This window comes from Phragmites australis, chromosome 5, assembly GCF_958298935.1.
Source record: "Phragmites australis chromosome 5, lpPhrAust1.1, whole genome shotgun sequence".
NCBI lineage: Eukaryota > Viridiplantae > Streptophyta > Magnoliopsida > Poales > Poaceae > Phragmites > Phragmites australis.
Window position 1 is genome coordinate 36913290 of NC_084925.1, and position 12044 is coordinate 36925333.

General features: G+C 43.0%; 1 protein-coding gene across 1 annotated transcript; it reads left to right on the forward strand.

Moving 5' to 3' along the window:
- Positions 1 to 5147: 5147 nt before the first annotated feature.
- LOC133919480 (protein S-acyltransferase 10-like) lies at positions 5148 to 10001 on the forward strand. The gene is made up of 11 exons (XM_062363881.1): positions 5148 to 5356; positions 5493 to 5607; positions 6136 to 6210; positions 6308 to 6379; positions 6504 to 6638; positions 6785 to 6818; positions 7425 to 7534; positions 8460 to 8546; positions 8670 to 8753; positions 9326 to 9391; positions 9492 to 10001. The coding sequence occupies exons 1-11, from the start codon at positions 5308 to 5310 to the stop codon at positions 9664 to 9666; spliced, it is 1002 nt and encodes a 333-aa protein (XP_062219865.1). The 5' UTR covers positions 5148 to 5307; the 3' UTR covers positions 9667 to 10001.
- Positions 10002 to 12044: the final 2043 nt, after the last annotated feature.

A 12044-nucleotide genomic window follows, 5' to 3' on the forward strand; every position in this document is an offset into this window, starting at 1 on the left:
TTTCTAAGATATTGATTGGCTGAATCCATTCAACCACTGCTTCAACTTTCGAAGGGTCCAACGATACTCCTTCTACCGTGAGGACATGTCCAAGAAATGCCACTTCTTGTAGCTGGAACTCACACTTGGTAAATTTGGTGTAGAGCTGATGTGCCCTTAGCCTTTCCATAACCACTCTCAAATGTTGTTCATGCTCTTTTGCAGTCCTTGAGTAGACGAGAATATCATCAATAAACACTATCATGAAATTGTCCAGTTCTTCCATGACCACCTTATTCATCAAATTCATGAAGTTTGCCAGGGTATTTGTTAGTCCAAATGACACGAATGTGAACTCATACAATCCATACCTTGTTACAAAGGCAGTCTTTTGGATATCACTCTTCCTGATCTTTAACTGGTAATAACCTGATCTCAAATCTATCTTAGAAAACTACTTGGCTTCTCTTAACTAATCGAACAGATCATCAATCCGGGGTAGTGGGTACTTTGACTCCCATCTTTCTTCTCCATAAACAGAACTGGTAATTTCTAGGGTGAAGAACTAGGTCTAATGAAACCACTTGCTTATAATTCTCTGATATGCTCCTTCGATAACTCCAGTTCTTTGACTGCCATCCTATAATGTCTCTTGACAATTGAGGCTGTTTCGAGTAGAAAATCAATAATGAACTCTATGTCACGGTCTGGTGGCATATCAAGTAATTTCTCTGGGAATACATCTAGGTATTCACATATTACTGGCACATCCTCTATTGACTAGGTAGTCAAGTTGCACACCATTGGGTCAAATTTAGGCCCCTTAGGCTCAAACTCTACTATGACTCATTTGTGGTTGACTAAGGTAACCCTTCTGCTAACACAAGCTATATTATCTTCGTGCTCAGTTAACCAATCAATTCTCAGTATGACATCTATTCCATTTGAATTCAAAATAACTAGGTTTGTTAGGAACTCTACCCCACTTAAACAAAGTTTAATACGGGAGCATCCTAGACGACACAAGATACTTCTCGCAGGGGATTGAATCAGCTTAGGATTCTTAAGAACCACAATTGGCAACTTATGAAGTGCAGTAAACTTTTAAGAAATAAACGAATGCAAAGCTCCAGAATCAAGTAAGAATATTGCAAGGGTTGAGTTGATAGGCACCTCACCGAGTATGACTTCTAGTGCTTCCGGCGCTTCCTGTGCATCGATGTAGTTGACGCGACCATGTCCATAGTTTCGTGACTGTCCAGCTGAGTGGTTCCCTCCTCGCCCTACTCCTGTTGTCGGGGCTTTGGGGGCTCCACGAGCTGGAGCATTGCTCTAGTTGGCAACTCTCACTTGCAGTGAGTGATGATTAGTGACTATCAGTGGTTATTAAGGATTTTTAGTTAAACATTAGTTGCAATTAGATGTTATTAATCATAACTAATTATTATTATGGGTATTTAGTGATGATTATTGACAACTTAAGTTATAATTAATTAGAATTAATAATGATTAGTACCAATTAACATAGTTTGTTGATAATAACAAATATATAAATTATTATTTCTATAAAATAATTAAGTTATACATGGATATAATACATGACTTTAAGCAACTAAACATGTTCTCGTATCATCCAATACATCCAACCAAACACATTATCGTACTATCCCATACATCAAACCAAACAACCTAGTTGTACTCGTCCATCAAGAACGATCACATCTCATTCAACTTTGTTCAACCAACCAAATACTACCTAAGGTACATGCGTAATTGCCCGTGTGATATAATGAAAATATAAACATTGGATGCGATAATATCAAGAACAAACTTGAAATACAAAGATGTGTATGTGCCATAAGAGTGTCACCTAATGAATACATAAATTCTTCATATATTTTCATTAGTAAAGGGGTCCCAATCCATTGCAGGTAACAAGATGGGGAGGCTAAAGGATGATAGAAGGTAACAGTAGATAAATTATTCAAATTTTATGTGTTTTTATTAGATGTGAAAAGAGTAAGAGAAGAGATGATACAAAACCAACTCATGTTTTATATAATAGAGAGATTTGTATGGTCTAGAGCTATCCAAATGAGCCGTGCCTAATGAGCTAGCATGTGGACTAGTACTATAGGCACAGCCCAAGCACGATATGAAGATATGGCATGTGCTTAGGCTAGAGCCACGTCACAGCTCGTTTAATTTTTTCAATATTTTTTTTCTAATTTTTCTTGAGTTTTTATGATTTTTATTTTTTTCTATTTTTTATGTATTAACGGGCTAATGGGCTTAACAGCCCAAAAAAAGGCCAGTGACCCTATCGTGCCACGGGCTGGCACGACATGACCCAGCCTTAAGTGAGCCGTGCTTGGACTAAAGACTTAGCTAACGAGCCTAACCGGGCTGGGTGTAAACAGGCTCGGGCCTGGGCCGTGTCGTGCCGCCCATTTGGCTAGGTCTAGTATGGTCAAGATGATCAGACGGCATAGGTGCACAGAGTGCAACAAATCCAGTTAGGGATGGCAACGGGTCAAGTCGAGGCCAAGTGGAGCAAAACCACATCTGACCCGAAACCCAACAGTCTCAACACAACCCATACCCAAAATGACAAACTAGTGAAAAATGGGACCTGAACCTGTAATTGCCGAGTGCCCGTCAGGTCGAGGAGCCTCGCTGAGCGTCGGGGAGGTAGCGTGGGACGGCCGTGTGGGGCGGCCACGGAAAACTAGGGAGGTGTAGTAGGGGAGCTATCGAGCATCAGGGAGGCCGGGCAGGACGGTGGTAGGGAGCCGTGGAGTGGGCATGGAGGGGGCTATGGGCCTGCCAATCATCGGGAAGACGATGGGGAGCTGAGGAGGACAAGCAGGGGCACGGCGGGGAGCTAGGGAGGCGGAGTGGGGGCACGAAGGGGGTGACAGTGCATGACGGCGCTCAGTAGGGAGGCTGGGCGAGGGTGCGAGTGTGTTGTGCCCAAGTGACAGTAGTGGGGTAGGGGAGTAGTGGAGTGTAGGCTAGGCCGTGGCCTAACCGGCTAGGCTGCGCGAGGTCGAGACACGGGCCTGACATGTGGCCTATTCGGGTGACCCATGGATACCCATGGACGTAGGTAGAAAAGCGCATCCGACCCGCCACGGTTTAGGTACCCAATCTTTCAAACCCATAGATGAAATTTAGCATCTAAACCCGCACCCGCCGAATACAGAACCTACGAAAATCCAAACTTATAGGTCTGAATGTCATCCATAAGTGCTTGTTTGGGTGCAAGGGGGAGGGTACCCATGGAAGGAAACCCCTTGAGGGGGATTTTGAGTGCACTTTAGAAACCCCTCATTTCCCTGGGTTTATTCCTTGCCCCTGTTTAGAAGCCAGGGGGATAAAATACCGAGGAACGAAAAAAAGGCTCGAATAAATCAGAAAAAAACGATGGAAACAAAGAAAAATTCCGCAACATGAGAAGTTCAGTGCAAGATCACTAAAAATTCAGAAACCTTCACCAACATAACAAGATCATCCATAAATTTAAATTATGATTCTCTCCATCCATAAAAATTCAAGAAAATGGTAGCTAAAATCTGCACAACTATCAGATTAGGTTTCTCCACCAACATAGTTAATTAAAATATAATCTCTTACATCCAGGCAAGCAAATATATGTTATCCACACATCACATATTATTCGAAGTCTTGTTCATAGGCAGTTCAGACGTTAGTTCATCATAGATTCTTCAAGTAACATTATGGCATATCACACATCAGCATATCACATATGTATGATATGGGTGTCGCAACTTCTCGACAGCTGAAATCACAAGGGAATAAGTAAGACAAAGATCTCTGCAAGAAGTACACACAAAGTGGGTGTAGTACATGATTACACAAATAGCCAAAAATCATGTGTAAACTTGTGTTGGTACTTTGCATCTAACAATAAAGCAGCTTTAATCGATGTTGGTGCCGTATATACAATTGTTTATAGGAGAAGGTGGCAGCACATGGACTATTATTGTACAATGAGCTTAAAATCTGAATCTATTCTTAGGATTTAGCTATTTAACTATTGTTTTTTCCCAGTTTCAAATGAGGGCATTCAGCAATATTGGACAGGAATTGAATAGATACCTTCAATATCAGTTCACTCCTCGTTCTCATTATTAACTAGCTTGTACAAATTAACAGACTTGGTTAAAAGAGATTATGTAAACATTGAGTAGTCGTTGAGGAATAGCTGTCAAATAAAATTCTTACAGAAAGTAAGTGTTGATGGTCATAAATCATAGGTTATACTAGAAGTAAAGTAGGCAATCAAATTATTCAAAAATTGACAGGCATACCTATGGTGTTATTTAGAAATTGAAAGAAACACCAGCTGCGACGCCTGTTGCTTGGCGAAATGAAGCTGCCGCATCCCCTGCTTCTGGTTGCTCTGGTCGTTGCCGAGAAGCAGCGACTCTAGCAGTCTGTCGTCTCCTTTTACAACCAAAAAAACACAATCAACAAGGCAAATCAGTTCCCATCGCGGCATCATCAGTGCAAAGACAACCAAGAGAGCGAGACGAGCTTAGCTACCAGGCTTAGGAAGGTGTCATTGTCGTGCTGCGTTCACTCGTGTACGACGCCAACCGACCGGCGAGACGGAGAGCCAAATTGGAGCTCGATCTCACCGAATTCGCCGCCATCTCTGTCGATCTGGTGCTCAATCTCGCTAACCCGGCTGCCATCTCCATCGATCTTGCCACCATCTCCACCAATATGCTGCTCGATCCCACCATCGGTGATGAGGTGGAGAGAGGGTGACAACGGAGGTGGTGACGATGGCGGTGGTAGCAGAGACTGAGGTGGAGAGGACCAACCACAGAGGTGGTAACAGTGGCGACAAAGACATCAGCGGTGAGTCGAACGAACGAGCGAGTTGCGAGACAAGGAGGAGTTTCCCAATTGTATAGGTGGGGGCATAAATTCCATGTGAAAACAACATGAGTCGGATCACATAAACCGATCAACTGAACTTCCAAACACGCTTTCCACTTAGCCCGTAAATTATTCTCCTATGAACTCGCACCCATAGATAAAGTCCAGAATCCAAGAGGTTTTGGACCTCCCACGGCCACCTCTTGTCCTACATTACTTACAGATGGGCCCGCCCATCCACCACAATATGGCGATCATGCTCTGGCTGCCAGGTAGGCCCCGCCGGGACGGATCCCCCGCTTCTTCTACCGAAATCGTCGTCTCCGACGCACCAGAGTCGCGGCGGCGGTAACCTTCCCCGCTCCTTCTACTTAATCAACCCCACCGTCGGATGCGACGGCGACGGAGACAGCGTCAATGGCGTCCTCCTCAGCTGCCGAGCCCGGCACCCGCCTCTCCGATCGAAGTACGCCGCCTGGATTTCATTCAGCTAGGGCTGGGTCATTTTTGTTGGTTGAAAATTCAGCTATTAGGCTCGATTCGGTTCGTGGTTTTGTTCACGAGGGTATTTGATGTGACGTTTGGGGGCTTCTTCTCCGCAGCGAGGAGGTCGTCGCTGGGCTTGAGGGTCATGGTGTTCCTGATGCACGTGGTGTTCGTCGGCGCCGTCTTCATCCTCGATCCGACCGTCGACAGGCGAATCCACGAGGAGCCTTGGTACGATTCCCACCTGATTTCTTCTGCAATTTCCATGTTTGCTCTGCTCGACTCCGATTTAGAGTGTCTTGCGGTTATACTTGGTGTGGAGAAGCTTGGTTCTAGCTCTTAAGTTGCAGCAACGTTTTACTTCTAGTAGATTCTATTTTTTTTTTCTGATTCGAGGATAAAATAGTTTTTTGGGTGCTTGCGCAAGCAAATGCCTCCGAATCTGATCATTGATGTAGCTGAACTCACGTAAATCTACTTGCCGAGGAAACGATGCCCTTCTGAGAAGCATCTCGATTGAATAATTGCATCTCGTGGGACTCTCGTAATGTCATTTATGCTAAACATTCCCGCCTGATTGTTCAGGAACAGTAGTTTTCCATCACTGTGCAGTATGCAGTATGTACCGCTCCTTTGTCATGTCTGCGAGTCATGTTCTGATTCCTGAGTTCTGACCAAATGTGTAGTTGATCTATCTACTCTTCTTTAGAGGTGAGGGTTTCTATGTTGTTTCATCTTACAGATCACTTTTGATTCCAGGTATATTGGGGTGTATGGAATGCTTGTTCTGCTCACACTAGTGCAGTACTTTTACACAGCTGGCTCATCTCCAGGGTAATTGGCATTGCCTTTTTGAATTAGTTCTCATGGCATTGTGCATTGAGTCTGGAAAGTTTTTGAATCTGTTCATTGGGGGCTCCTGTGTTATTAGGTATGTTATCGACATGATGAGAGCTGATTCCACGATGCATGCAACCTTCGTCAATACTGCCGCTCTTTCAAAGTAATGTCTTTAGCTCCATAGCATTGCACCGGGTAATTTGATCTCTTTGGCAGTGGGAAAACATGTGGGAGGTATGCATTGATATTTATGCTTTCTTCTGCTCTCTTTTGATGATTAAGAAAAGGCAATCCAGTTCAAGAAATGCAAGCATAAATTCCCCGACGAGCCGTGCTCAACTACAGAAACTTAGCGTGATGACTGCTACATCTTCATGGCCGCAGCTGGTTATGGATCTATATCCTCTAGGGTCAAGCAGCAGGTGCAGCTATGGTTATTAGGATTTTTTCTTTTTTCTTTTTGAGGCAACAATGTCCTGAGAAGTGACGTATTTTTATGGTATTTTTCATCTTCTCTTTGTTGTATTTGCTCACAGTTATATGTCTATATCGTTTCATTGTCTTTCAGGGATTGGACTTGCACTTATTGCAGGATCATTCAGGTATTCTTTATCCTAAAATTTGAAGTGTTAAAGATTCTATAGTTTTGACATGCAAATGGTTATTAGTGTAGTCGTGCTTTGCACGAAGTGAGTTGGTTACATGAGGCGTTTATTTTTTAGGTATGGCCGAATATGCCTGACAAAAATTACAGAATAGTATGAGTTCCTTTCAACCTTGCTTCAAAATTTACCAAGTCTATTCAGAAAATGTTTGCGAGGAAATGAAATTGTGGAGGTTTGGTTATATTTGTTGATAGAGTCGAAGATTTCTATTAACACTTTGCTCTTCGCATCCTTGCTTGAATAGTTGTTTCTTTATCAGTTTATTCCAGTCAAATATCCGTCTATGATCCCTAAGACCATTGTACTTAAGGATTTCTTAAACCTGACACTTCATTGAGGTTTTACCTATTCCCAACTGATTAGCAATGTGGTGGGCATGGACACTTATTTGAACTATTTTTACAGAGTGAACATCTGCCGTCTTATTTGTTCAGAATTCTTCTTCCCAAATGTCATTGTGTCATGCTTGTTTGAACTATTTTTCCATGTTATGTTGCTGCTAATGGTCAAAGTTATAATTTTGCTACCAACATCCTTTTGCAGCCACCTCGTACCAGGCACTGTCATGACTGTGATAAATGTGTCCTCCAGTTCGATCATCATTGCATATGGCTTGGAACATGCATTGGCAAAAAGAACCATTGCCGTTTTTGGTGAGTTTTGTATGTATATTGTTTGTTGTATATTTTTTGTCTTGCACATCAGTCGTGGGGTGCTTTGTGCATGTTATATACACTACCATACATTCTGTAGAAATCTGCATGTATGCTTACTGGTTTGATTGGGGGCATGGGGGCACATAAACATTCTGAGGAGCCTATTGTATTCCCTAATATTGCCTACAATGTAACTTTTGAGATTGGAAGTACATATCAATCAAACCAATGCTCTGGAGTATTTATACCAATAGACAGATAACACTATATCCGGTCACATTTTTGTATGTTTTTGAATTTTCATGACCTCCACGATGCAACTTTGACATCTTATTTCTTTATCACAATTCACACAGTATATTCATAAAAGACAGTGTAACATTATGAACGTTTTTTTTTACTAATACTCTGCTTATATTATTTCTGCATGATTTTTTTTAAATACCTGAAAATATAATGTCAAAGTTTATAAAATTTGACTGCATGTTTTGCACAGTGACAATAGTTATGACTGAAGGGAGTAATATTCTAGTTTCCATGAAGTAAAACGAAACATGATATAGCCTTAACTTTGTTGAGTGAGCTATTCTATTCAGTAGTACGAGTCAAATTTCTAGGATGGGAAGTATCAGAAGTTGCTAGCTGGTGTATTAGATAATCCACACCCCTACTTCTTGTGATATTTTTCAATTTCTCCCTTTTTTGTGTGTGATCCCTTAAGAATGTGAAACCCTGTGGCATGTGAACCTTGTCAGAAGATTTTGGTCGATGTGCTGTGCTATCTACTGATCTGTGGACATAATGTAACTACTAACTTATTGTGACTACACATTGAAATGGTCATATTGTTGTTCCTTGCACTGTGCTATGGCACTATTGTTGAGCCTTTTGTTATTACGGCTCTATAACAAACCTTTCCTAGGTGGTACATATTTGAAGAAACAGTCCTTTGTATCTGGACTGTTGCTCTCTACATTGAATCACTGCGGTTATCTATTGACAAGGCCTGGTATGACATGTTATTCTCTTTGAAATCTTCACAGTTATTCATATGTTGTGAATTTTATGCTTTCAATTTGGCCGTTGGCTTTCCTGCTATCTTGGCTGACCATTATTTTCATCACCATGACAGGTGGAAGGATTTTGTTGGTGTAATTATGTTGGCAGTATTGATCTTTATCCTCATATTCCTACTGCTATTGTGGCTGTTCCATTCGTAAGCTTTCTCCATGTTTGGTGTGTCTGGCAGTAAAAGGGCTTTTAATTGTCGAAATAAAATGTCAAATACAGCTCCATTTTAAATATTTTCCTTGAATCGATAGGCTGAGAAGGGCTGCCAATCCTTTGTCAGAAAAAAATGAAAAAGATGCGAATTTAAAGTTTAATGAAACATTTCTGAAATATCATTGCAGTAGGCTAATTTTTGCATAATCATTTTCCTTTTTCCATTTAAAAGAAAGCATCAAGCTCTACCAAATTTTCATTGTAGGAGTAAAAGTGACAACACAGAGGGAAATAAAATCAAAAGACAAAAAAGGCTAAAAACAAAAGAAGAGAAGCAAAAAGGAAAAATGTGGGGCTTTAGAATTTAGAAGGAAGCAAGAAAACTACCATGCACGATTCTGCTTTGTCCTGGATAACCGTTATCTTTCAGGGCATCAAACTTACACATCTTAAAAGCTAGAAGCTTACAGTTATTTTACTTTTGTACAGCATGGTATATAGCTTAAGAACCTCAAATCAATAACACTTTGTGTATAATGCATGTCGGCCTGATTTCTTCTGCAGGTACATTGCTCTTACAAATCAAACCACTTATGAAGTTGCCAGAAGGAAGCGGATATTCTACTTAAGGTATCGAATTATAGGAGCAACTCAGTTTCCTGTTTGTGGTCTATATATTTTCTTTTACTTGAGATAATGGCAGAAGTGAAACGTTGGTTCTCACTTGCAGGGGAGTCCCTGACAGAGTTCATCCATTCAGTAAAGGCCTCATTAGAAATATCTATGATTTCTGCTCCCCTAGTCAGAATGGATTTGCTCTGGAAGCTGTGCCCTCGCTTGAGGAGCTGGAAGCCAGTGCTACTCGTTACACATGCCGAGATATAATTTGCTGCCGTTGCTGCTGATATCTTGTACCATAGCATTATGCCCCTCTAGCCTGTTCTGTAATTCTTTCTTCAGCCTTTCGCTAATGGAAGCATATTTTTAATGAGTTGCATCCGTTACATGTCCTTAGAGTTCATAATTCTTGTATAGTTCCTGTACATTTTTACTCAGGAAATGTGTGGTCCGAGATCCAGTTGTCGACAGTTGTCTGTATGGCCTTTCTTTTCAAGAAAGGAGGGGAGGCATCCTTCGTGCATAATAATTAGGCTATGAGGAGAGAGAATTTCTTTGTACTTGTATCGAAATGTACATTCGAGGTGTGGTTATTATATCGACACTCTTGAGCCTTTCCTTTTCTTGTTACTCATCATCTAATATTTGCACACGCATGTATATTCGCTGATGAAGGGCAAGGGCTAACATTGACGACTGGCGAGCGAATGTTTATGTTTACTCGGCGCGAGTTTTGAAGGTACAAATTACTACTGAATTTCCTTTAGAAGTACAAGATAATTACGTTCTGTGCACTGGTCCATCAGCGTAAGATATCGGAAGATGGCAGTAGTTTCAGGAAGCCTCGGCTTGCTCGGGGAAACTCGCCTCAGATGCACCCCTGACTCTCAAAGCATTGAGCCGGCGCCCGTGCGAAGGCCCCCCAAAAGAGCGGCTAGGCCCGCGTCCCGCATGATCGGCGGCGCAATCACGCCGAGGGGCCTAGTGAGCTCCCGTGAAAGCGAGAGCTCCGCGCTGGCGCACACCAACACCGCTGGCGCCGGCGCTTGGACCTCCTCCGAGCTTGCAGCAAGCCTCGCGCGCGAGCGTTTTTAGGTCGCCGGCTATCACTTTGGCTATGCCAGCCCCGTGCGGCAGCCGGCAGGTCCAGAGGCCTGCGGCGGCTACGGAAATAACCGGAATGCAACGGTGACGCTGCCGACCGATCTTAACGCACCGTCCGGGATGGGTGCACGATGAGAAAGCTTCTTGACAGCTTGCGAACTAGCAAGGCGCCCTGCGAGGAGAACCGACTCCTCGCTCTGCCATCTGATACAAGAGAATCCTGTCACCCCTGATCAGACACCTGGAATCCAGGGTCACTCAACGTCTCCGGCCATCACGTGGATACCGATCGGTGCCCGGGCAATGCCGACATAGCTTGGGATCTCACAACGCATCGCTGCGTGACTGCATTTCGCCACTCATTGGCCGTGGCAGCGGCTGCTCGCCCTTGACAATTCTTGCAGTCCCATGCATGTCTTAACCTGCTTATTACTAGCAGTCTAGCACGGCCCATGCACGTGCTCTCGCGTCATGTCGCCTTGTTTGCTATGGCAAGGGCTCTCGTGCCGCTCTGCTGGAGATGAAATGTGCATTGTGCTTTGTCTGTTCCCTCCCTGTTTTCAGTGCCTTGTCATGTACCTAATTGTCTGCCATAAGGTTAATTCTTTGATGATATCTCGAAACCTGCGAATAAAAAATCCCACTCTTTTTATACTGCATCAAACTATCACTATTTGCTAACGTTAGTGAGATGTTAACAGTGGCCGCCACGCAGTGGTGCATAAACTGCTTGTGCTAGGTTGAACCTGCACAAGTACAAGACGCGCTCAAAGTGGAGTTGGTTGCAATTTCAGAGCCCAACGGTTGCCACTTCTCTCTTCACTCCACTCTGTTTGTCCCTTGTAATAACAAGAGAATCTAGCTGTAGTAAAAGAATGTAGCAGCATTGTAATGTGTCATGCTATATTACTTGGCAACGAGAGATATGCTTAACTAATCAATGCGCAGCCCCTGATTTTTTATCTGTTACGCCATCATCTTGCATGGAGACTAGACTAGATACATTCACCCAGGTGTTATGACCAATGAAACAAGATCCAAGAGTGACGTGTTTCCTTGTTATCATGAAGGACATGCATGAACTTCAGTTCTTCTGCTCCGAAGTTTTGCCAATACTGCTAGCATTGGGGCCTGCTTCTGGAATTGATATCATGAAGAAGCCTTGTATGGTTTCAGTTCTTGTATCCTTTTTGCAGTTAGCTGTAGGGGAACAGCTGCAAGTTCATAACCATGACGGTTCACTTTGTTAGTCATTGTTTCAACTACTACTCCTCATCCTGTTTGTTTCAATTAGAGATCATAGATTATAGCTTTTACAATCTCTAGCTCAAACCACAATCAACAATCCATCTACCAAATTGCTACAGATTTCAAAGTATGAAATACCAAAATACCCATCACACTTTCGTTGAATTTACCCACCACTGCCATTGGCTTTCCACCCCACCCTTAACCCCCCCCCCCCCACCACACCCGACACCTCCCCCTGTCTACTCCTGCATAACCGTAGCCGCCTCTGCCACTAGAAACCGCGCCGCCACCGTCGAAAGTGCGCGGATCC